The sequence below is a fragment of the Penicillium vulpinum genome, assembly GCF_028829585.1.
Source record: "Penicillium vulpinum strain IBT 29486 chromosome Unknown utg000002l_segment0_segment0, whole genome shotgun sequence".
Lineage (NCBI taxonomy): Eukaryota > Fungi > Ascomycota > Eurotiomycetes > Eurotiales > Aspergillaceae > Penicillium > Penicillium vulpinum.
In genome coordinates this window covers 3,056,418-3,081,101 of record NW_026643242.1, presented here as the reverse complement: position 1 = coordinate 3,081,101, position 24,684 = coordinate 3,056,418, and the positions used below count along the sequence as shown (strand labels likewise).

The window sequence follows — 24,684 nt, the reverse complement described above, 5'->3', positions numbered from 1 at the left end:
TGCAAGACCTTTTACAAGATCAAGGCTGGCGATAGCTGTTACACCATCAACACGGTTACGATATCACGCTTGCCCAGTTCCGCTCCTGGAAGTAACAGATTGATACCACTTGTACTAACTTGTGGGTGAACTACTATGTCTGCACTGGAGTAGAGTGAATATGGGTTACCAGTCACTTTTGTTCCTTGGATAATGCTATCTAAGGCGACATTTCCATCATTCAAATGGCGAAAAGGGGAGGGGACTATTGAAGGTACTGAGATATATGTTGTAGTAGTTCCTTTTTAAAAATCCATAGTACATGCAGAGTTTTCTCAATATATATTTTCTAGAGCTAAGCGGAAAGGGGTGAGCACTAAAATAGAAAAGGAAAGCCATGTCGCGAGTGCCAAAATCCAATGTATTATACTATACGGGGTACTGCCCAAACCACAAATATTCACCCAATAGCATCCTACTAGGTAGGACTTCGTAAGGTGAAACAGGGTCCCGTTTCACTTGACCGTCAGTTTGAGACATTCCAAGCATGCGATTTTCCCGAGGTCTTCCCGAATATGCGTGCCACTTCAGCAGAGGAGTACCAAATACAAGTAGAGATCTGACTATATATAGACACACTGAATTATCCCTCTCTAGTCTTCTATTCATTCACTCGTTTTACACTGCTGGCCAACTGGTCTCTCAGATCCATTCTTTATATGAATCCCTTTGTTTCAATATGAAGTCTACTATCATCCTTGCCCTGGCTAGTATTGCCATCACGGCTCCTACCCGCACTATCGAGAACCGCCAGCTGCCCAGTTTCGGCTCTAGCAGTACGACTGGCAGTGGATTGGATGCCCCGAAAGCGTTCATCCCAGGACGTTCCGACAGATCGTCAGGTAGTGGGCTCAGTATACCCGGTTTGGGTAATATCCCCCACAACCCCACTCTAGTATCAGAAAAACCAATACTAAAAGTCGGTTGCTAGGCTCGGGTACTTCAATCGAGAACGGCGTGACCGAGAGCGACAGCTGCAAGGATTTCACATTCATCTTTGCACGCGGAACTACCGAGATTGGTAATATGGGAACCGTCGTTGGACCTCTAGTCGCCACACAGTTGGAGTCCCTGACAGGTTCCGAGGTCACCGTGCAGGGTGTGACATATGCGGCGGATGTAGTGGTATGAGAAAAATTTCCTTCTCTTCAGCACTTGACTTGGCATTGCAAACTGTTGTCGAGATCAACAAATCGATTTGTCAACTAACACTTTGTTCGAACAGGGCAACGGACTCATGGGCGCAAGCGGCGGCCCCGTGATGGTCAAGCTCGTTGAGCAGGCTCTTAGCCAGTGCCCGAAGACTAAGATCTTGTTGGGGGGATACTCCCAGGGTGCAATGGTTGTCCACAACGCTGCCAGAAGCCTCACTACTGACCAGGTTGCCGCTGCGGTCCTTTTCGGCGATCCACTCAAGGCACAGTCTGTTGGTAAGCTTGCAAGTGATAAGGTCAAGGAGTTCTGTCACCTTGGAGACCCGATCTGCCTGAACGGAGGAAATGCCATGGCGCATATTACATATGGAATTGATGCCGAGGCGGCTGCGCGGTTTTTGGTTGAAGCTGCTAGAATTTCCAATTCTTCATAGCTTCATGGTACCTGTGAATGGTTGTTTGGGGTAATAGATGGTGATAATGCGGAGTCGGTGGCTCTAATAATCCTTGGACAGTTTGGGTTGTATATTTGGGAGAATCATTGTCAGTTCATCAACCAATTGAGTGGTTGTGATTCAAGAACTACACTTAGGAATGTGTAAGCCTGCAGATTTGCGTCCAAGGTAAGTAGCTTGTGGATTATTGGTGCCATAAAAGTGCAGAACAAAAAGAAAAGATATAAAAGAGACAAGAATGAAAAGGTCTGTATGGATTCCATATAGGACAGGTGTTATACAAAGTCAAAAAAGAAAAACGCCAATCCAAACCGCTGTATAAGACAAAACCAGGACCAAAATGTAATTCGAATAGATGAGAGAAACTTGAAGATATCCAGCACGAGGCTGGTGGTTCAACTACACTCATGCAGTGGACAAAGTACTTGTCCGGATTGATTGCACACGGGATGATGCAGGGTCTTGGACCTTAGTCTTCTCGCCTTCAAGCTCTTCTTCTTCATCCTCGTAGTACAAATACTCGTCATCCTCTTCGTCGGCTTGCCCGAATATATTCCTCCAAACGCCATCCCAGAGTCCCTTCTTGGTAACTAGGCCACCGACCAGGAGAATAGGCAGTTGCCAGATACTGGCCCAGAAAAGGCCACGTGCACTGCCGTTTGCACCCTGATGTTGCCAGAAGCGGAAAGCCTCGCGGACCAGCCAGCCATTGGCGACAGTGCTACCAACAAGGAAACCATGGCCGACGACATCGTACCACCAAAGACCAATGGAGATGGGGAACATTAGAATCGAGTAGCGCAGAGCAACCCGAGCATTGCGGGCTGGGTTCACCCAGCATAGCATCCTGTAGCCGGCTGCTTTGTACTCATCGCGGATCAGATGGGACAGGGCGTTGAAGTGCGGGAATTGCCAGGCGAACAAGATTCCGCCTAGGAGCCATCCTCCAATACTCTGTTCGCTGAAGAGCATGTCACGCCATGTGTCATGACCAATCGTTGCCGTCTGGCCTGCTGCGGCGATCCACCCCATGAGCGGGGGGATACCACCAACCACTGCGCCAACCCAGGTATTGATTACGTGGATCCGCTTCAATGGGGTGTATACAAAGGCATATAGGAAGATATTGGCAGCGGATAGGGCGGTGGTAGTCGGGTTAGTTCCGATATAAAGGAGCGAGAGTCCTGTGATGGCGGTGCCAATCGCAAAGAGCAGAGCTCCTCGGCCCGAGACAAGTCCGCGAACCAGAGGACGGTTACGCGTCCGGGACATGAGTGCGTCGTATTTCGGTTCGAACATCATGTTCAGTGTATTGGCGCTGCAGCAAGACAAGAAGGTGCCCACCGTCAGGTATATGAAGGTCAGGGTCGAGGTCGAAAGTGTAGGGAGTGGGGTCATGGCCGGGTCGAGGGCAAGCAGGGACGAGATTGGGTACATCCCGTATGCAGAGGTGGTGGTTAGGACAATCAGGAATGACAGCCGCGGTTTCGTCAGGGCGAGATATGCAGCCAACTTGCGGCGGAGGGATGTAGTGGGGAGTGTGGATGAGAAGTTCGACAATTGCGCCGAGGCATCCAGCGGTAGGCTAGGTTCTAGTTCTTGGGCTATTTTGCTTTCTTCCTTCAAGCGCTTCCGCCGCCGATGTGGCAGTTCCTCTGGTGTTGCTGCTGTCGCAATCGCAGCGGGCGATGCTGTTGCAGACGAATTGACCTGACTAACGTACGCATCGCTGGGAGATGAAGAAGCAGTTGAATTGCTTTTCGCATTGGAGGACGCAAGTGAAGACAGCAAGCCGCCTTTGCTATTTGACCCGTCGTAGAATCGATTGGCCGAGAAATATGATTTGTGGAATACCGAAGGGGACTGGTCATCCGCAATCCCGGTCCGCCGTTTCGAGGACGATAGGAACCCCCGAATGGCCTCGGGGCGCACATAACGAGGCCCGAAGAGACATTGTGAGCATACAAGCGCCTCTCGAGGCCTCCGTAGAATGGATGGCCGCAGAGGGATCATGGCGGGTCGGTCATGCAGAAGGAAGAAAAGTAAACGGGAGAAGTTGAATTTCCCCGGTGGTGCACGGGCCACATCCGTTCAACTTGGAATGTCAACAATTGTTCTTCTTGGGCATTGCCTGATCTCCAACTCCGTTCAATCTTTTCTGGGGATTATTCAATACTAAAAATGGATACCATTCAGAAGTCAGTGATTACGCCTCTTCAGCCTTATTTGGCGCCTATTGTGTCAGCCATCCCCGAGCCAGTACATGATGCCGTTGTGTCCTTGATTGGAAAATCTTGCCACGGCGCACTGTTGGTCGACCTCGATGTCACTAAGGACCCCGCCTGCACATCACTCGCCATCTCCAAGGCTCTCGGCATTGCCATCGTTGGTGCTAGTGCAGTTGTGAAAATCCCACAGATTCTGAAGCTGATCAACTCCCGCTCATCGGCCGGTGTCTCATTCGTCTCCTACGCCCTCGAAACCGCCAGCTTGCTCATCACTCTTTCGTACAGCGTGCGGAACCAGTTCCCATTCAGCACCTATGGTGAGACTGCTCTCATCGCTGTCCAGGATATTGCCATCGGTGTTTTGGTCCTGAACTATGCCGGACGCTCCGCCGCCGCGGCAGCTTTCATTGCCGTCGTAGCTGCCAACGTTTATGCGCTATTGTTCGACCAGACTCTTATAGATGCACAGACTATGTCCTACCTGCAGGCTGGTGCGGGTGCTTTGGGTGTTGCTAGCAAGGCCCCTCAAATCTATACCATCTGGAGCAATGGAGGTACCGGGCAGCTTAGCGCATTCACGGTAAGATCTTCTTTGCCTCTTAAATATCAATACAGATACTAACTGCTTCTTCTAATCAGGTCTTCAACTACCTCATCGGATCCTTGTCCCGAATCTTTACCACCCTTCAAGAAGTCGACGACAAGTTTATTCTCTACGGATTCATTGGTGGCTTCTCACTGAACGTAATCCTCGCAATCCAGATGCTTTGGTACTGGAACGCCGCCCCGGCACCTAAGCAGAAAGCTGCTCCTCGCACAAAGCCAGTTGAGATAGCACCCTCAGCCCAGAGCACGGGAGCGTCCCCCAGGCCTAGCGTGAAGACGCCCACCACCCGCCGACGGGGTTAGATAGCTCAGCTGTTGCTTACCTTTGATTTTTTTTTCGGTTCGGTTAAAATAGTAATACTAATCCCGTGTTTTTGGAAACATATAATTAGAGGAACGAGCTACGAGGGGTAGTGGAAAACACAGACCACATGCCCCTAGTCAAGTTCATCAAATATCTAAAGATTGTAAGACTAAGGCATGCGCCCAGTAGTCATATGTCTCAAAATAAGATCCAGCGGCACGAACGGCTGCACAGGATGCGGGTGATGAGAAGCAATCTTAAACTCCAACTCAGCAGCACCAGGCTTCCGATGAACGCCGATAACATCCATTTCCTCCTTATCTCCCTCCTCCCCCTCGCTCTCCTCCTCTGAACCATCATCATCCTCCAACTGTCTCCTCAGCCCAGTAACAACATTCTCTATGCCAGCCTCGCGTTCCTCAAGGGTATAATTACCACCCCAGTTTCTCCGCCGCGCTTCCTGGTTCGCCTCCAGCGGCGCCCATTCCCACAAGTGCGCGAGCTCTGCTTCACTCAGTGGTTTGTGCGCGGCGTCAGGGTCGGAGGCGAAATTGGAGGACGGCCCCACGGCGGGCTCAGTACCGGCTGCGCGGCCGCGCGCAACCCAGTCTTCGACGCGGGGATCGAGTTTTGTACGGAGAAGTTGTTCAAGGGTGTTTGCTTGTGTTCGGCCCGGGTATTCTGGACCGGGGTAGGCGACTAGGTTGGAGAGGAGGTCGCGTTGGTCGGAGAGTTGCTCGGAGACGCTGATAAGGTTGTTGGAGATAATGCTTGCTTGGGATTGGAGGGAAGTCCTATTTTTAGGTTAGTTTGGCTATTTTGAATACTCATTGCATCTGCCTGTTTGGGTCTGGCAATGGGATTGGCTGGAGGGGATGGGCACGGTAGGTCTTACCAGGGTGGAAGAGGGTCGCTTTGATTTAGACTTGCGATGAGCGAGCCTAGTGAGCGAGTGAGCTGCACGAGACGCTGTCGCGACTGCTCGAGCACTTTGATTTGTTCTTGGGTGAGGTTGGACATGGCTAGTTGAAAGCTTTGAAAGGTCAAAGAGCTCGAACGTGAGGGGATAAGATAAAATGTAGATCCCGGCCTTTAAAGTTGACTTCCCTCACCTCGATTTTCTTCAATCTTTGCTTCGATTTTGTCTTCAATTACTATATTCTCAATGCAATTCCAATTCTTCCAATTTCACATTTGGTAAGAATGTTTCTACCTAAATGCAGGTGCCAGGCGAGTGACAGCGGTCAAGTTGAATACCCCGTACCCCCAGTACTAAGCACTACGGAGTAAGCACTCGAACCCCTAAAGTCAAAAGTCCATGAATCCAAAAATAACCTCACGATCGAATATTCCACCCCCCATTGGACCCTTGGACCCTTGGCGGTGTGTGCTGAAACACCTGTAGGGCAGCCAACCAATCTGCATCGCCGCTGGAACACAAGGCTGTTCGCCCAGAGATTATATAGCCGATCTTCTCGTATTATCTGACAGGCTTGCTTGCGTAGGTTTGGCTTGTCCTGTTGCTGGCATTGCTGGGCGGCTTGTCAATGCTATTTCGGGATGTTATGTGTGTCAATGTACTAGGTGGTAAAGCGGTTAGGGACGAGTTAATACATAAGTCGTCTGCCACCCTCCCTGGTGGTCTTCTGTGTCTCCCTCTCACACTTCTATTTCGGGTACATCTATTGTGCTTTGCTAAGAATTTTTGATGGACACTTTTTCTTCACTTGACTATTGACTATACTACTAAGACATGCAGACATAGCAAGATGTCGGGGATATATATAGGTTCGATCCTGGAGCAGAACAACTCCGTAAAAACAAAAGGCCAAACATGCGGAAACGCCATCAACAATGAGGTGAGCTGATATCCTGATCTCATTATGTCCAATTCACCAACTAACTCTGCTATTCACAGACATTTCACCAATGCCATACAACAACAAGGCATACACAACCACGTAGTTGTCTAAGCAACCACTACCACTGAGGATCCTTTTGCTTTTGATCTGGGTCAAATATCTGAGAGCGATCAACTGGAACATGCTGCTGTTGCTGCTCTTGCTGTTGTTGTTGTTGCTGCTGCTGCTGCTGCTGCTGCTGCTGATACTGCTGTTGAGCATACTGCTGCTGCTGGTACTGCTGTTGGTCAGGCTGTTCGATAATATCCTGCGAGACACCTGACTTATCCTGACCCTGGAAGTGCTGCTGGTACTGTTGGCTTTGATAATGTTGGTCTTGGCCATGGCCATACGGAAGCTCCTGTCCGCGGCCATCGTTGTCAACGAACGCAAAGCCTGACCCATGCCCATACTTGCCAGAGTTATACATCTGCTGCTCAGCCCAGGCTTGCTGCTGCTGCTGCGCATTGCTGGGTGAGGATGCTTCATTCCAACGGTAAGGTTGGGACAACTGGCGATTGCGATGGGTCTTCTTGCGTCGGTGCCGGATAAAGAAGAAGCAACACATCGCGAGCGAGGAGACAATGATCAGGAATCCTACGATTGGCACAGCAATCACCACACCCAGATTCAGGTTTGAGGATTTTGCGGTGGGTGTTGTAAGTGACAGGCTTGAGGGGAGTAGGGATTGGCTGAAGATTCTGGTTGGGGCTATGTTGAACTGCTTGCCCGTTTCTGTCTTGAAATGGCAGTTGTAGCGGATGGACTCGAGGACTGGATTTGGATGATGGTTAGTTGTGATTTCCTTTCAAATTTTGGGCTTGGGATTGGCTGATATCATGTGGACACAGGAATGGGTTTCAGGGCATACATACAATTTGCCATGTAAATTTGTGTGCTTGTCAAGTTGTAGCAGAACTCGCAGGTGTCGACGACGTTATCTGCGAACGACGGAGTTTCACACCACGAGTTCAGATTCGATACGTCTGGGTTCTCAAGGTGGGTTCTGACTGCTAAACGCACGCCATCGCATGCAACTGGGCACGGTGATGAGACATTTGAGATCGAATCTGGGAATCCAAACACACAAGTCGAAAAAGAGTAGCGCAAGTTATCTGGCTCAGTTGGTTAGATCTGAGCGGCAAAGAACAATCTGCGATCTTTGGAGGGTGGTATAACATACAGAGGCCCCAGTTCACATCCGATTCTCCAGTATCCACATCATGGAACTCGCTGTCCAACTGGCAGGAGATGCATTTTTGGAAACTTTTTCCTACTGATGTTTGATTGTACGATAGATCCAAACATGCAATCTCGGAAGATGTAGTGTTGGTCGTTGTACCACACACATCTGCGCAAGGTGAACCTGATGTGGTTTTCAATCCCAAGACCAGAGATGGGCTATTCAGGGAAATCACAGCGAGGACAAAATTCAGCATCCCGGAGGACCTTAAACTGCCGTCGCTTCGCCCAAGCATGATGAGCCGGAGTGAACAGAGATGCCAACAGCTTCTGTTCTTACAGCGACCGCCAAAGAGGAGGTTGGAGGAGAGTAGGCAGAGTGCCGAATAGAGCGATCCCACGTTTGCATGAGAAACGGTAAATTGTAACTCAGGATTGGGAGAATTTGCTCAAGGCGGGAAAGCTTCTTTTTTTCACTCCCAGCAGCTCTCAGTCCGTTCTGTATGGATGTGATTGCTAGGTGGAGTAATTCAGTCAACCCAGCTAGCAGGGCAGGGAAGTGCCGCACAATCCAAGCACCTGCAGAGCTGCTAATGCTTGGGCGAACCAACGGGAAGGATTCGCGGGTCGAATCAAGCACAATCACTTATTCCCAGTGTTGGTCTTCGGCGCTTAGACGAGGCTTCCTACAGGCTGGTTTGTGACTGCACTTTGGCTGGGCAATCGAGGAACGGTTGGTGGGGATGGAGTGATCACCCCATCGTCCTGCTTCCAGTGGACATGCTGCAGGTGTACAGAGTGTGACGAACCCAGACGCCTGATTGGTGACGGGACAAGTTGTGACTGTGATACGAGCTGCATAATGCACGGGCGCGTACACTCACCCCCTCATCTGAGGAAAATCGCAAAATCCGGTCAGGACTTGTTCGAAGACGGGGGTCGGCATCCTTGGACTGGAAAAGAGAAAAAAAAAATTGTTGAAGTTTTAATCTGCCAAGGGAAACCCCTCTTGCTAGGGCCGGGAGAAGATAGGGCTCTGGGGTTTGAAGTACGCGCGTACTTGGTAGGGATGTATAGGTGTACGGACGTACGGATGTAAACTTCCTTGTCATTATGCTCAAATAACTATCTCAAATAACTAAAATTGCAAACAAAAGCCGCCATAATGCAAAATTAATAAAAAAAAAAAAAATCGAATCCAGTCCAACGTCCAACAGGCCTTCTGAACAAGACTGCTGATCTGGGACACAAGAATAACAAATAAAAAACACCACATGTAAACTTCTAGTCGAAGATAGTTCGGGACATATCAACCATAGAGTTCATCATAGGAAGGCACCATTTCCTGTCGACGTGCAGACTCAGGTTCTCGACTTTTTGAACGGGGAGGATATCTTTTCTCTGGGAAGGGAGGTTGCTTTGGGGTGTTGTGCGCAACGCGAGGTGTAGATGGTGGCATAGAAGGGGCGGAGACAGAGGAGGCAGCAGTAAAGCTCGTTCGTCTCGAGTTTGTGCCACCAGATATAGATGCTGTGGGTTCTGTTGCACAGCTTTGGAGACTGCAACGGCGCATGCGCGAGGTCACAGAGAGCGGAGGAGACTTGGCTGGGATATCAAAGTCTTCGGGATTGTCGCGTGGTATGTGCGACACATCTTCCATATTGTAGCCATATTCTCGGGGGCTTAATTCAACCCGTGGGCCAAGAGTATCTCGTTCTTCCTCTTCCTCTTCTTCTTCTTCATCGCAAGACTCATCGGTAGTGCACTCGTCATTGATAATGGAACTCGGGGGTCGGCAATTTGGCCCACGTTTAAGATCACCGAGGCCGAGTCCTTTACTCGGTGGTGTATGAGCTGGTGGTGTGTGGGCATCTCCCACGCGGTGTCGAATATTTTGATCGAAATATCCAGTGGGAAATGGTGTAGGGTTTTCCTCTTGATCTCCTCGGGTGCCTATGCTTCCAGATCGTCTGCTCGAGGCACCAGAACTCGGCTGGCGTAATGGGCCAGCCGGGAGATATTGTTGATTTTCTTCAGAATGTACGCCTGCCCTGGCGGGTGGAGTGGCGACGAAACCTGGAGGTTGATTCCACTGGTTCCAGGACCCTTGTGTGGGATAGGTGATAGAAACATCACCCCAGCGAGAGTGAAGCTCCGTGGACACTCTGCGCTTCCGTTTGAATTTCTTCATGAAAGCTGACATGGCCTTTAAACAACCTGTCATTGGAGCTAGAAGGGTGAGGCGTTCAGGTTCAAATGCACAGAAGGGAGGACAAATCACTCCCTGGCGCGGTGCTCATCTCAGAACTTATCAAACTCCCCACAGAGAGCATGGGTTCTCTCCTCGGGGCGACAACACAAGCACAGCAGACAGAGGAACAGAGAGAGACAGGGAGAAGGTGACCAGGGCAGGTGGATCGCCCGCGTGTGTTGAAGTTATATCAAAACGAGACGTCCATGGAGGCGCACTAGCCAACCATTGCATATCCGTTGGTTGACCAAAAAGAGCGAAGATCTTCTGAATGAAGTGCTTGACGGGGATGGTGGTGGGAGCCAACTGACCCAGCGAGTGATTAGAGACCCGGGAGAAAACCCGGTAGTCTGGTACAAGCCCTCTGGTGGTGACCCCGGGGGCGTAATCTAAGAATCGAGACAGTACGGAGTACTTTCCCTCGTAGAAACAACAGCGCTTCGGGAAAAATAATAAAAAAGAGCGAACTGCAGGGCTAACAGTTGACCGGCTGAAGGATCTAGGCGGGTCGCCGTAAACGAGAGGCTCTCATAGTTGCAGCGTGCGTGGAAAATGCATGTGGGAGGGGTAGAATTTCCAATCCCTGCCTCCCTGGTCATTCTGAGCGAGATAGATAGTCAGAGGTGAGTTGCGGCGCAGTCAACTTGCGTTTGACGGATTTGACGCGGGTCAGCCATAGGCTGCAAGTAGTCTGTCTGTATCAACACATCCTCGTCGTTCGTCGTCTTGGCATGGCGCTTGTCTAGGGATCTACACTCACAAGAACAAAGGCCCCCGATAGAGGATCCAATTTGGAGCTAGGTAATTCGACTGGCAGATTTAGCTCCGCCATTCAGGGGCCATGATTCAACAGGTGTGATAGACACAATGAAGGAGCTTCTGCTCGACCAGTCATTACTGGCAATGACGAGAAAGGGAAGACATTGGGACAGGGATCAAATGAGGGGGAAGGACCCCCTCTCAACGCGAAAAAGCGCAAAAAAGCACTGTTTCACTGTGACGCAGCTGAACCCCTGCAATGAAGTGGAGTTGAAGGATCAGTATTCACAGTCGAGTCCGCGTAAACGGGTGAATTGTACAGAGTACACAAAATACCTCAAAGATTCTGAAGTATTCGAAAAAAGAATTATTAGGATGCCACCAAAGTCTCTGGGACGATCATTCCGCCACCCTCGCGGGGTTTGAGCCGGTTGGAATACTTCATTCTACAACTATTGTAGGCGCGAAGAGAGAGAAAGGGGAGGTCTTGGGATGATCGATGGTGATCATGGCACAGACCAGGTGTCTGTCAATGATCTACCTACAAAGTACTCCGTACACAACATTTAGGTATTACACTTAGATCCTTTCACAAATTATATGTTTTGATTTTTGGATAAAATTTGAGTAAATGAAATAAAATAAATGAAAAATAAATGAAAAATAGCCCCCCCGCCAGTCAAATTTTCCAAAAAGAAAAACGCCATGTCGTGATAGTCGTAAAAACAAGAAACAAGCCCAAGCCACTGTCACGATATCAACGGAAATTGGTGATCAGCCGCGACAAGACGGGCTTAGGCTGTTTTGGGGCGGCCTGAGCCGACAGCATTGACTCAGATGCACTTCTTTCCCTCCTATCCCTGCGCTCCTGCCTGGTGTTCTGCTCCGGTGGAGGTTGGATAGTTGCCTGGCGCCTCGAACTAGTTGGGACAGGTACGGGACCAATTGGAGGGCCGTATTCGGCCATCGACACTGGCCGGGAGGTGGCTAATCTGGCATCGCCGTAGTGCACTGCACTCAAGCGGGAAGAGGGACCAGGATGTGGATTGGCATGATTGGCGGGGTTATAGGTATGGGTGTGGGCATTAATATCGCCCACCATGGACGTCGGCCTAATAGGCTGATATCGTGATGGGTCATACGCTGGTAGTGTGGGGTATGATGGAGGTTGTTCGTAGGAAGGGCGAGAGAGTTGCTGTTGGTATTGTTGTGCATACTGGGCCTGGCGACTGTAGTCCGGCGCAAAGGAAGATAACGGCCGGGGTTGGGAGTGGAGACCTCTGGGCGTGCCTAGTTCGTCGGTTTTATAGGCTGGTGGCGGTTCAAGAGGAGAAAAGTCCTCTTGGTGGGCATTTCTCCTTCGGGCCCGTTCTTTGCGCGAAAAGAGATATAGTAAGCTTCCAGCCACTGGTTTAGGTTAGCTTGCGTCTGGAGGGGATTGCGGCTCGGGCTGCATACTTGCTAGGAAGACAAGGCTGCCAGCTATTGCACCAATGATAATGACTGGGGTACAAGAAGAAGATTTGTTATTAGACCGGGTGTCGACAGAGGAATTAATTGACATAGCCCAATATTCGAAGGATGGTTCAACGGGGATGTGTTTGCTAGGGCGAGGACATCCAGGGTATAGATATCCAAACTGTACAAGGAACTGGAGTGAAGATAACTTCGACCTCCACCGCTATCTTATGTTAAGGTCAGTGAGACTCTTAAAGTTGAGCCTCAATCCTGTGAGATGATGCTAAAAGTAATCCATGCTTTGAATCTGCGAAGATATAGATATATAAGACCCTGAAACGGATCAACGAAGCTTAGTCCCATCCTGACACACGGTCCCTGTTTCAAGATATTTTGAGCGACTCGCGGGGGAAATAAAGATAGTATCAATTAGCTATAGATAGATCAAAATGCCACATAATTAGCCAGCATTAGTTCAATTTACCTGCATAAGCGCACTAATCCGGCGGGCTAGACTCGTGTAAATGCGCCCTAATTTCTAAATTAAAACTGCTGCATCTGTGAAGTTACTATCACATTAATGTATTTGCCGCCACCAACAATGTTGCTGTACGTTGACTGGTTCATCAAAAGCGCCTCACAGTCAGAAAATGGTATCCCCAGTTTAATCCAACACTCTACTTCGAGCTGGTATAAATGAAAAAGGGCATCACCGCTTGTTTGCCCGGGATTATAAAAGTTCTGCAAGGTCTGTAAGGTGTGATGAGTATTGCTGAGCTTTTAGGACCTATGGCCCTCTACACCTTGACTTTATGTGTCTCTTGCCCGATATAGAAAGCTCACAGTTAGGGCTTCGATGCCTGCATACAACAATATGAGACAACGCAAAGTCTATCTCAATATTCCAATCCCAATATTCAAAACACATGTAGGTATACTCTTTTTTGAACTATCGTACAATTTGCACCTATTGCCTCTATTGCTTGCTTCCATCGCAAAAATGACTCACTGAAAAATCCCCACCTGACTCTCTTACTCCGCATACGCCCGATAAACAGCCATGCCCTTGTCAGTCACGAAATCCAGCGCAATACCCTGCCCCACAAAGAAAACATATCCCTCCTTAATCTCAGCGGTCTGATTACCAGGGAATTTCATTTGACCACAACCTTTCGTAACAATCATCAAGCTCGGCCCGAGAATGGCTTTGTGCGTCTCATTCTCCCCAGCGCCAAGAGTAGTGCACAGTACAGAGAATTCACTGATAGGCGGTGCATAAACATCTGTCTTACCATTCATTCCCTTCTCGCTCTTTCTACGCGGCAGGAGCGCATCCTTTGCATTATGCGGTACAAAACTCAGAGCCTGCCCAAACAATTCGACGCTGTCGCGCTCTGCAGCTGGACAGAACCCCGTGTTAATGACATTGTCCGATCGCGCCATGCATTCGACGATATCACCTTCTAGATAGGCATGAATGCTGTCTGCGGGGACGAAGACAGAGTCACCTGGACCCAGGATCAAGTAGTTCATCAGCAGGGCAGCGACAAGGTTCCCGTTGTCGCCTTGGCCGTATTGTTTTGCCAGACGGCCGAGTAGGCTAGGGATGTAGGTGTGTGCGCCAAACTGGGATTCTGGGATGGCTTGCAGGTCTTTCATTGTCTGTGCGACTTCTTTTGCCGGCGCGCTGAGTAGATTCTTGCATACTTGGCGTAAGGTCTCATCATTAAATTGACCTGATCTGGGGATGTACTTTGCCAGGTGATTCAACTTGAACAGCGCTTGGACGTCTTCGAGGGGCTTCCACCCGGCAAAGAGCTCGAATTTTGAGAGCGCAATCGCAATCTCTGGCTTGTGCATTGTGTCACCATACTTCGAGGGGTCTTCTTTGTGCAGTTGTGCAGCGAGCTTCAGGTCTGGATGAATCTGTAGGGGCAGAGCCTTGCTGAAAGATAGAATCTGCATCCATGTTAGTTATCTACATCACTAAGCCTATAATTCTTGGCTTATGCGCCTACCTTAGGCAAAAAGGGAATCTCCGGACCCCATCGGTCATGGACGGACTTTCCCACTAGCTCGGGATGCTTCTTCAGGTATTCCCCGAGGTGTTCACCCGTTGAAAGTAGATAAGAAGGGTTTGAAGGGTATGTGCCCATCCACATCTGTTCGAAAGTCAACATGACTGGGCTTATAGTAGTCAATAATTCTTGACGAGAAGCTTACTTCTGAATAATGCTTGGATTCATCAATCGCTGCATTTTTTGGGGTTTTGGACCATAGCTGAGCTACAATCGATTCCGTTCCTTTCTTCCCCCAGTCGTCGTTCTATTAATCCATGATAAATCAGTATTGACGTAGAATATTTAGCCGGAATATACTTGCCTTGACACCGCACCGAAGTTGGACTACTGCGTCAGCCATTGTAGACAAGATGATACTAAGATAACAAGTTTCTATTGGTAAATGCCAATGCTCAATTCGACACTTAAATTGCTTCAAATTGTCGCTCCTACGTGACATTTTCTATTGGCTGGGGCAAAAGACGTTGATATGCCGTCATGGTGATATATCAAAGACTATCGCCCCAGGCGTTAAAATGCATGGCAATCACCCGCAATCACCCAGGCCAAGACATGCATTCTACTAGAATGGTGAAAAATTCCACCAATTGGAATGCTATGAAGAAGTGCTTGGGATATATGCCACCGGGGGGCTGAGATTGAACCAGACATAAATTCCAAGCCCGAATACTGCACAAATCAAGTAGATAGTATAGCCAAGCTTTGAATAAAATTTATGAAAGCTACTCCTATCAAGTGAAAAGGAAAATAAATGGTTTCATTCTGAGGCGCTATTAAAGGGCCGATGACCACCAAAAAAAAACTTTAACGCCGTTCAATGATGCTCAATAAAATCAAAAGGCATCCCATAAAAGCTGAAATACAGATAGATCCATTACTCATAGAGGTCATCAGGATCGGGAACCATCGCCAATGTCATAGGCTTGGAGGTTAAGGAACCCCTGCGATCTGCCGGAACAAAGGGTGGTGTCCGCCGTCTAGGCGGCAGCCCATAATTTCGCCGAGAACCAGAACTTTCCGAGTTATCACGAATGCTAGAGTGGAGGCTGTGACGATCGTCCTCGTAGGTGCTCCCTCGGACGGACGGAGTATAATCGCAATCGCGACCGCTGTATCGCCGATCACTCGATTCAGGCAACGAGCCGCGCCGCGAGTGGGGGCTGCGGGGCGGACTCACAGATTGGCTACGTGGAGTCGCAGAGCCTGAGCTTTGAGGGTACCGCGGGTTGGTCGGAATGTACTTGAAGCGATTGTTGGGTTGAGTAGTTTTTTCGACTACTTCGGAGGTGTAGTCATGTTGAATTGGTCGATAGGCAAACTCATTTCTCTTTTGCTCGGAGCGCTGGGCATCTCTTTTCATTTGTGATTGGCCCCGCAGATGCTTGGGACGCGAGGCGAGGCGCACTGAGAGCCGGCCCGGTCGCAGGCCTGCTAGAGATAGTGAGCTCCGCCGCGAGCCCGATGAAGCTTCGCTGCAGACGCTTCTATCATCATCGTCTAGGTCGGCCTCTTTCACTGGGCGAGGGTTCCGGTCTTGCGGAGAGCAGTCCGGCACATAGCCTGGCCCGTAGGCTGATCTCTCTTTAATGGGCCGATGGGGATTATCGTACTGATTCCATGAGCCATCTGTGGGCACAGAGATGGACACATCACCCCATCGTGCATGGAGAGGTTTTGAAGAGTCCGACTTGCGGAAGAGAGAAAGAGGCCCATTGACAATGCCTGCCATGATTTTTATGAAAAGGTTGTGTGATGTCCGCTCGCACTTCTCTTATATCGCACCCAAGCAGAATCAAAAGGTGACATTCGTCTGGCGGGGGAGGAGGATGATAATTGAGCGGGGGGAAATATAGGACAGGGTTGATATTAATGCGCTCTAACAAGAACCAGCAAGCAACTGATGACGAGGACCAGCCGATAAATCTGCAAGTGGGTAGAGCAACAGGATTTTGGTGACTTTTACTCCAAATCTCCTGTTTTCTGCAATGATCCAGAAACAAACAGTGGGAAAACTGCGGATTGGGTAGTAGCCAGGATGACGGCGAACAAGGGTCTTGAGGGGCAATAGAGGGGTGACCAATAGACCGAATTCTTGGAAAGAGGCACACTGATAATAAACGAAAGAAAAAAAAAACAAAAGCAATCAAAGCAAGAGTCCACCAGGGACTTTGGTCAAGCCAGTTGAAACTGAAATAAAAAAGACCTTCATTTCAGCGGAAGGCGTCCGGATATAAAGCTTGGTCTCAGAATTGGGCCAATTTCTGAGATGACTGAAGCGCTTTGTTCCAGCTCCTGGAGATCTCCTTCGTTGTAGTTGTTGACGCCAACAACCAATAGGGCTTATGCGTTACCGCCGAGTAGTGATGCAGGCGGGATGCGGGTGGAGATCTGCAGTCTGGTCTGAGCTTGACAAGGGCTATTGTTCCTTAATTAGTATGCATATCGGCCCCTTTGGATCTTAAAATAGATGTTAATTAGCTGCAATTTGCATTTCTAGCATGCAGCTTGCAGCATGGATGCAGAAAGTACTCCATACCATCGGATAGTATTCGTCCATGCTTCCGATATCCCTTACTGAATCTCTGCATATTTCCTATTGTTTATGAATAAAATATATAGTATCCAACTATCTTCCCTTCGAGGCAAATATAGAAAACTCCGTTTAGTTGGGTTTCTTTTGCGTTTCTTTTGTTTTATGTTGAGCAAGTACTTCCGCGACACTAACATATATGTAACACTCCGTGGTGGGTCTTTCCTATTGGAGTTGCCGCCGCTGTGAGAGTGCTTAGGCTCACACTTACAGCAGATCTCACGACGGGCTTATGTTAGTGATCATACTCGGGACCGGTACATTCATACGTACCGGATAATGTCTGGCACTCGAAACCTTTCCTTTTCCGTTTCAGTGCTCACCCCTTGCCACTTTTTGATTACTGGGGGAAAACTGAGCACGTCCCGGCCCAGGGGAGTATCCTGGCTTGATCACGGGCCATGGTATAATCAATGTGATCTGCTCACTGCTCGTCATCTGAGCGTGATTTGCTCACTGAGTGCTCACTGGGTGTAGGGAGGAGCAGTCTGAGTAATAAGCTACATCAATAAAATGCGAAACGCTAATCCGGAATATCTATACCTTCTGGAAAATCCCAAAGCTACCAAAACTACAACTGAGGGCTTAACAACAGGACTGTGCTACCGATTGTTATCCGTTGACACTGCTTTAGGGAGACTATTATCAGCATTGGGTCGATCAGAACCTAGCAGACTCAGTTATAAATTCCAACATCGATTTCGATTAGAAACTTGGAGTAATGGAGACGCAGGTGTTATCTTCCAGGACACCCTCAGAGAATAGACCGAACACTCGGCTATCGATACCATGCACGAATCGGACGGAGATCGTCTTGATTTCTTAGGGGACATAGAAGTACGACTATTGACAGAACCGCTGCTCAAGTTTGAAAACACCATATATACGACGACGGAACTCTCTGCGTCTTATACAAAATTTGGAGCTCTCAAGATTGAAACTCAGGATCGAGTGATAAGAGGCTTGTACAGTACTGGCCCGGACGCCCAGAAGGACAAACACTTACAGCGTCGCTTCTGTCGATCCGAAAGAGAGAGTGGAAAGATGATACCTATGCGTATGAAACCTTTGACGACCGTCCTTCGCTCACCATTGAGCAAGTATATTATATGGCTGTATATATTCTCGATAGAGCCTCGCGCACAACGTCCTAGGTTTGTATCATTTGATCCTGACGTATAGGCATCCTTTTGCCCTCTGGTTCTAAACTGTCGGACCAACCTTTCTCCTGCTTGGGATATTGCTGGCTTTCAGTCAGCAACTTGGGTGGGGTATAGAAGATGCCTCTAATTAGTCTTCCGCACGACACAGTAATAGGTCTGGGTCGAACTGGGTAACCCAGTACTGGGTCTGGGGCCTCAAACATACTAAGGATTCCAACTGTATAACTTATATTTTCTTAATAGTAATTTTGGGTGTTTGCTTTACTTGATTAGATCCAATCCTGATTATACAAAGGGTGAAAGAGAGGCGTTTTATTTACTTATAGGTAAGGACTAGGATATGGTTAAATGTAGGGATATATACTTGCACCATGTGGGTCTTAGATAGATCAATCAAAGTAAAAGGAGTTCTACGATACTGCTGCGAATGAATGACACTAGTACCGCTTGTATTCAAACTGAACTTTGAGCTTCTAATACTTGCTCCGAGTTCTACTAGTAGAGTTGTGCGCGGATAAGCGAGATCACATAACTCTCCGTGCCTTACTTCCACGGGTCGTATATTACAGTATAGATCTACATGTACATACTTCGAGTCCTGCGATCCTCGTTGGAAGAGGTCGTGACATTACCTCCATTCTTTTATGGATGTCCTCCTCGGCATGCTCTCCTGCCTTTGACATGGCATAGTGGCGACCACCAAGGCTTGGGGAATCAGTTGGGTAAGTAGGGGGGGATATACCGATCGAAGATAACGAGAGACGAATAGAGAGAGGCAAACAAGAACATCGCTTACAGGTCAAAAACGCCTTCCATTTCTACCCAGCTTCCCACACCGCGGATGGAAGTAATGACTGCCTCTGCACCTGTTGAAGTCGCACTCGAATCGCGAAGTCCACCGCGAGGTCGACAAAGCCCATCAGCGAGAGCACCTGGCCCGCCAAACCAGAAATCATGATATTGATCCCAAGATCTCTTAGGCTGGTGTTAGACATCCCGGCAGTGGACGCGATCGCACCGCCCACAGGATGCAAGATCAAACAGACAACATCGCAGGCGATAAAGATCTTCGACCATGTGCCGGGCTGCAGTAGGGACAGCGATGTCTGTCTTTCACGTGAGGCACCAATTCGCGCATTGTACTTACTCACCACACGACCAAAACAGAAGTAGATTCCAGCGCAAATGAAGGCAGTGGCGATGGTGAGTCAAATCAGGTACTGCAGGAAGGCGTTAAAGGAGAATGGGTCATATTCAAGCCTCATTCGACCGGTATAACCTATAATTTCCAGGAGCAGACCACCGGCAATCAAGTAGGAGTAGGTGCGTACCACACAGCCAGGAACAGATGAATTACCGCCGCAATGCCGAAGAGCGCGAGAAACAGAGCATTCCCGGCCAGTGTGGGAACATAATGGATCATAGCATGGTCGAGAGTACAGGTCTGGGGGTGCATTGGAATGCTCTATTTATGACCGACATGGTGGGCGATCTCGACCAATGGGATCACCCAATGGTAGGTGCGTTAAACTAGTCCGAGGGGGAAGCAATGTAAACGAAGGTATGCCAAAGGTATAACAGTAAGGCAAAACAAGTAAAGTTTTGTGAATCGTACAATGGAAGGATTGAAGTGAGTGGCAATCGACTGGAAAACAATTTCCAATAAAGGAGTGTAGATGTGATGAGATAGGTGCTCGCCAGATTCCCAAAGTATGTCGGCTGAAACAGAGGATAGATTCAGAATCTCAGTCACTCTCTCAAAGGGCCAAAATCCACTAGTCATACTCATCTACGCTTGTGATGCGCAAGCCAGTCACGTTTAGCTTAATTTGTTTATAGTCAGACGCTAACGGTCCACGGGTAGCTAGGAACTGTGGAATTAAAAAAGTTGCGGTAGAGAGTGCTAAGAATACATGTCTTCCACACGACCCTGTAAAACCCAGTCTGGGCTAGGTTATGCGGAAGACCAGCTATATATTTCTTATGCAGCCTATGTAGTCTGTCGCACAACCCGGGTTTGGGTCGAGATATCCAACCGGGACCTAACCTATAGGACTCAGCAAAACCCAACTTTGTATAAAATCAACCTTGGACACTCTTGGTGTTTATAAAGCTGCTAAATCATCAATATATAAACTTACCATTTTTCTATGTTTAAGATCGAACACATATAAATTAACTTATTCGATGTCTAACAGAGATAAATAAACAAAAATACATATTGCTTTGCCGTATAAACCAGAACAGATATTTAGGTAGAAAGATCAGGATTTAACTTCAATAACTATGCAGCCTTGAGAAAAAGATCATGCTAGGCTCTAAGTTGAGTTTCACTAAGGCCCCTCAGCTTTGAGTCATATGGAAGTCTACATATAGTTTTGCAATAGCAGGTCCCTTTTGCCGGCATAGGAAATTGATTTAAGAGGTAAAGGCAAACGTAATTCACCACGCGAGTACATCCCGATTTCCCAGATCTTTCTGACGGCCTCCTAGATGCATTTCAGCCAGCTCTGATGCCGACATTGTCTCCGACAATCGCTCGTCACAGAGCGACTGGAACACGGCCTTGCCAAACTTCTTGTACGCTGCCGCGAGTCCCCTTTGCTGGATTAAGGCCAACTCCATCTCATCAAGCACGAACGAGTACGACCGCCCGCCCACGGTGACCAGTCGGCGGGGAAGGTTGATCTCAATATCAACTCCAGTTTGGGTCGATGCATAGAAGTCGTCGTCGGTGATGGTGAGGCCTAAGAGACCGATAGTTGGCTGATTGCGCCCATATATGAAGGAGAAGGAACGTGCAATCACACATTTCACGCCGAGACCTGTGGTTCATGCCTGTTAGATCAAAGTCCTTTTCTGGGGATTCGACCACGAGCGGTGATCACATACCTTTCAAAGCACGTGGCGCTTCTTCACGCGATGAACCGCAGCCGAAGGCTTTGCCGGCGACAACCACATCCCAACCAGCCCGAACCTGGTCGCGAAACTCGGGGTTGGTTAACTCCAGGCAGTGGCTGCCAAGTAGGGCGTTGGTTGGACTCTCCATAATGAATCCCGCGGGAATTATCTGGATCACACCTGGTTAGCCATTGCTATTCCGGCGGTTGAGAAAAGAGAAAGAAAGCCCGGGCAACTCACCGCGTCTGTGTCCACAAAATCACCCAAAGCAGAGACCTTGCTACAAATAGTCTCGAATTCGGCGCTACTGATTTCCTCATTCACCCGCTCCTGTCTCGGCTTCTTCGTCTCGGGGGCTGCAACGCCGCGAAAGGACAAGTAAGGCTCAGGCGCTGGAGGCATTGCTGACGGGATCGACGCTTTCCTCTGTACCTCACACGCTTTGAAAGGACCTCCAGACTTCCGAGGCGGCTCTGCCTTCTTTCGTCGACAACTCGCAAGCAAAGTGTGATATCTCTCGACCGACACCTGGCCGAGAAGATAACGAGGGTCGGTTAGTTGCATACTAAAAGATGAGGCAGCGACTACAGCGGCGGAGCAAATATGTCCAATGGATCCTGTGCGGAGACCAGGTCAGCCAGTCGTCGTTTGACATGGGTCAATTATCTAGAGAAGAAGGCTAACCTGGACCCATTCGGTTCTTGAAGTTGCGATTCTGTGACGAAAGCCAATTCTCGCCAGCCCCTGCGCGGTCGGCTCCCATCCCCAGGCACATGCTGCAGCTCACAGCTGGCTGTTGAAACCCGGCCTGGGAATAGATATCCAACAGACCCAAGTCGCGCAAATTTTTGACAATTGGTAAGCTTCCAGGGACAACTATTCGCTTCCCGGCAGCCAGCGGCAGCCCCCTCTGAAGACCCGCCTCCAGGACTAAGGCGCCTAAGATCAGATCTTCTTCCGTGGTGGTACAAGCACCGATGAAGCAACCCTCGAAAGCCATGTCCAGTTTCTCAGCCACCTCCACTACGTTGTCAGGGGAGGGATAGAGCGCAATGAAGGACTTGACCTCATCGAGATTAATCTGAAAGGTAGCGGCGTACGAGGCATCTGCGTCCGGCTGAAAGTACAGAGATTGTGACTTGTAGCGGCTTTGAGGGCGATCCGAGATGAATTGGCTAGTGATCCGGTCTGGGACGAAGATACCAGTAATGGCGCCCAATTCCTATTATCATTCTTTTGCGTGAGTTACTGCTTGGGATGGGGCTAGATCAGAAACAAAGTCGCCTACCGTGCACATATTACAGATTGCGAACCGGGCATCGCAGGAAAGGTAGCGCGCGCCTGGTCCCCCAAACTCTACAATTCGATCAGCAGCATGTGTATTGCGCTTCAGAATTTTCAGGATGTAGAGGATCACATCTTTGCCCCGGATGTACCAGGCAGGCTCGCCGCTGAACTCCACCCGGATTGACTCGGGGGTTTTGATCCATGTCTCACCGGTGGCCAGGGCCGCCATCACATCGGCCGCCCCGAGTCCAATAGCGAGCGAACTGACGGCACCTGCCGAACAGGTGTGGGAATCCGAACCAAGAACGAGCATGCCCGGTTCGGCTCGCTCCCGCACAAATTCGGTGTGGAGGATGGTATACTGGGGAATGGGTTTGATCATCAGCAACGAGTCCGGGTGAAAGTCAAAAATGGGATTTGGCAGGAGCTGACATTTGAGCCTTGGTTTTCCGTCATCTTGAATTTCGTCTTTGCATCTTTCATGCCGTCAATAAGCTCCCGGACCCGCGGTTGGTGATACGTACGGGGATCAACCGTGTGATCTCCCGCCAGCCAAAACCGGTCATTTCTCCAGACCGTAGGCTCCTCGCCTATGCTGGTCATACTGTGCTTCATACCCTATAGAATAGATAAATTTACCGGATATTTTCTAAGATGCGTAATCTTCACTCTGGAAGGCTTCATCAACTGAGAGGGGGATGATAAAATGACCTACCACCCAAGATATCTCACTGGCAACAATCCAATCGACCGAGGTTCGAACAAAGTCACCACTTTTAAGACCATGTGCAGATGGCAGCGAAAATGCATGATGCGCAAGAATCTTCTCCGCCAACGTCATGGGCCTTGTGGCAGAAGCCTTAACGGATAGCGGTGCGGGTAGACATCTGCTTAATTCGGCGGAGTTTAGAGACTCCAGCCATGCCTCCAGGAGATCCTGCAGGTCCTGAAGTTGCATCTGACTGAGCGACCAGTCGATGCATCGTGCCTCTGAGAATCCCAAACCACCGCGCTCGGTCTCCGTGTGGCACAAGTCGAGTACATATCGTAGCGTAGATGCGTCTGCAGGACTGCCACCGGCGTCGAGCTCATTGCTGAGATGGGCAATAAAATCGTCGATGTTGGTCACTATTGAGCAACCGGGGCCTAGAGGGCTGATATGAGATTCTTGGGTCAGGTACAGGAGGGTCTGGCTTGGATTTTTGTCTTCAATGCTACATTCCTCCAATCGAATCCCACGGGTGCCTTCTAGAATCTTCACCACTGCGTGAATGAAGGCCCTCGCATCTCTGGTGAGACTGTGGTCAAAGCTATAGGCAATTGATGCTCTTGGCATTTTGTTGGTTCAAAATTTTGGACAAATTTTGTAGCGTCACAAGGTGGGGTTGGGCTATTCATATGCGCGAGACAGGCGTCCGCGTTGAGGTCCATCCACATGCCTAGATCTTCGGTTGATTCAACTGTATTGATTTTATCGCAGTAGTACAAGCGACTAAGTATACCACCCGGGAATTAATTATTATTGGCCTATACTACCTGTCCGCTTTTACTACCGCCTCCTCGAAGCATTGATGTTAGCCAGAAAGGTGACGATCTGGAATCTGACTGCAGGGTATATAAACAGGATTTCTATCTAATGCAACTGCCTTTAGAGTTTATATTGATTGGATATACCTTTTTCGTATCGTCCTATTCCTATATTTATCGCTTTACAGTTAGGAGCTTATCTGGGCACTTATTGCTAGTTTGGATGCCTATAAGGCCATTGTAACGTATTTCCCGGGCGAGCTACATATTCCAAAATATATAGTAAATACAATAAATTACAGCTTGATATCAGGGGCCTATTGGGGCTTTGAATTTAGACCTAATACTTTTTATATTATATCTAGCCCCTTTAGGGCGTTTTAGGAGATTGAATAAATCAGTGACTGAGAATATTAGGTATATTTCTATACTTCAGCGATAGTATAAGTTTTCGGTTTGGTCAAAATTGATATATAATACTAAAAATACTTATCGAAAGCTATTGGCTTATAATCAAATCCAATAGAATTGTAGTTATTAAGATATCAAGTTGTAATTTATTGTATTTACTATATATTCCGGACTGCGTATCTCGCTTGGGAAATACGTTATAGTTCAGCCCAATACTCAATCTAAATATACACTCGTTTTACCTATTGCTCTGTACCAGTAAGACTTCGGTATTAGTTTAGCCCTCTATGATATATATAATCAAGTATTTCAATTTTTACCAGTCTGAAATAAGACAGGTTCGACTTTTGGGTGACTAAAATACTGCCTGCCAATATCAACCAATAA

At 48.7% G+C, this 24,684-nt stretch overlaps 11 protein-coding genes across 11 annotated transcripts; 2 read left to right on the top strand and 9 right to left on the bottom strand.

The window, feature by feature from the left end:
- Positions 1-718: 718 nt before the first annotated feature.
- On the top strand, positions 719-1,627 carry N7479_004226 (uncharacterized protein; the record flags this gene model as incomplete). Its single annotated transcript, XM_057251923.1, has 3 exons — positions 719-908; positions 971-1,164; positions 1,265-1,627. The coding sequence occupies 3 exons, from the start codon at positions 719-721 to the stop codon at positions 1,625-1,627; spliced, it is 747 nt and encodes a 248-aa protein (XP_057111248.1).
- A 426-nt stretch (positions 1,628-2,053) lies between these two features.
- On the bottom strand, positions 2,054-3,661 carry cox10 (protoheme IX farnesyltransferase; the record flags this gene model as incomplete). Its single annotated transcript, XM_057251922.1, has 1 exon — positions 2,054-3,661. The coding sequence occupies one exon, from the start codon at positions 3,659-3,661 to the stop codon at positions 2,054-2,056; it is 1,608 nt and encodes a 535-aa protein (XP_057111247.1).
- A 168-nt stretch (positions 3,662-3,829) lies between these two features.
- On the top strand, positions 3,830-4,785 carry N7479_004224 (putative monosaccharide-P-dolichol utilization protein; the record flags this gene model as incomplete). Its single annotated transcript, XM_057251921.1, has 2 exons — positions 3,830-4,456; positions 4,516-4,785. The coding sequence occupies 2 exons, from the start codon at positions 3,830-3,832 to the stop codon at positions 4,783-4,785; spliced, it is 897 nt and encodes a 298-aa protein (XP_057111246.1).
- Positions 4,786-4,955: 170 nt separating this feature from the next.
- On the bottom strand, positions 4,956-5,806 carry med8 (RNA polymerase II mediator complex subunit MED8; the record flags this gene model as incomplete). The annotated part of the gene is made up of 2 exons (XM_057251920.1): positions 4,956-5,580; positions 5,682-5,806. 2 exons carry the CDS (start codon positions 5,804-5,806, stop codon positions 4,956-4,958), a joined length of 750 nt encoding a protein of 249 aa, XP_057111245.1.
- Positions 5,807-6,766: 960 nt separating this feature from the next.
- N7479_004222 (uncharacterized protein) lies at positions 6,767-8,165 on the bottom strand (the record flags this gene model as incomplete). The annotated part of the gene is made up of 3 exons (XM_057251919.1): positions 6,767-7,461; positions 7,563-7,802; positions 7,871-8,165. 3 exons carry the CDS (start codon positions 8,163-8,165, stop codon positions 6,767-6,769), a joined length of 1,230 nt encoding a protein of 409 aa, XP_057111244.1.
- Positions 8,166-8,541: 376 nt separating this feature from the next.
- N7479_004221 (uncharacterized protein) lies at positions 8,542-8,981 on the bottom strand (the record flags this gene model as incomplete). Its single annotated transcript, XM_057251918.1, has 3 exons — positions 8,542-8,712; positions 8,754-8,822; positions 8,961-8,981. The coding sequence occupies 3 exons, from the start codon at positions 8,979-8,981 to the stop codon at positions 8,542-8,544; spliced, it is 261 nt and encodes an 86-aa protein (XP_057111243.1).
- A 197-nt stretch (positions 8,982-9,178) lies between these two features.
- N7479_004220 (uncharacterized protein) lies at positions 9,179-10,093 on the bottom strand (the record flags this gene model as incomplete). Its single annotated transcript, XM_057251917.1, has 1 exon — positions 9,179-10,093. One exon carries the CDS (start codon positions 10,091-10,093, stop codon positions 9,179-9,181), a length of 915 nt encoding a protein of 304 aa, XP_057111242.1.
- Positions 10,094-11,636: 1,543 nt separating this feature from the next.
- N7479_004219 (uncharacterized protein) lies at positions 11,637-12,443 on the bottom strand (the record flags this gene model as incomplete). Its single annotated transcript, XM_057251916.1, has 2 exons — positions 11,637-12,286; positions 12,338-12,443. The coding sequence occupies 2 exons, from the start codon at positions 12,441-12,443 to the stop codon at positions 11,637-11,639; spliced, it is 756 nt and encodes a 251-aa protein (XP_057111241.1).
- Positions 12,444-13,369: 926 nt separating this feature from the next.
- N7479_004218 (uncharacterized protein) lies at positions 13,370-14,758 on the bottom strand (the record flags this gene model as incomplete). Its single annotated transcript, XM_057251915.1, has 4 exons — positions 13,370-14,296; positions 14,356-14,499; positions 14,561-14,662; positions 14,720-14,758. The coding sequence occupies 4 exons, from the start codon at positions 14,756-14,758 to the stop codon at positions 13,370-13,372; spliced, it is 1,212 nt and encodes a 403-aa protein (XP_057111240.1).
- A 534-nt stretch (positions 14,759-15,292) lies between these two features.
- On the bottom strand, positions 15,293-16,147 carry N7479_004217 (uncharacterized protein; the record flags this gene model as incomplete). Its single annotated transcript, XM_057251914.1, has 1 exon — positions 15,293-16,147. One exon carries the CDS (start codon positions 16,145-16,147, stop codon positions 15,293-15,295), a length of 855 nt encoding a protein of 284 aa, XP_057111239.1.
- Positions 16,148-20,613: 4,466 nt separating this feature from the next.
- On the bottom strand, positions 20,614-23,695 carry acoC (uncharacterized protein; the record flags this gene model as incomplete). Its single annotated transcript, XM_057251913.1, has 6 exons — positions 20,614-20,996; positions 21,064-21,241; positions 21,313-21,689; positions 21,757-22,294; positions 22,361-22,786; positions 23,075-23,695. The coding sequence occupies 6 exons, from the start codon at positions 23,693-23,695 to the stop codon at positions 20,614-20,616; spliced, it is 2,523 nt and encodes an 840-aa protein (XP_057111238.1).
- Positions 23,696-24,684: the final 989 nt, after the last annotated feature.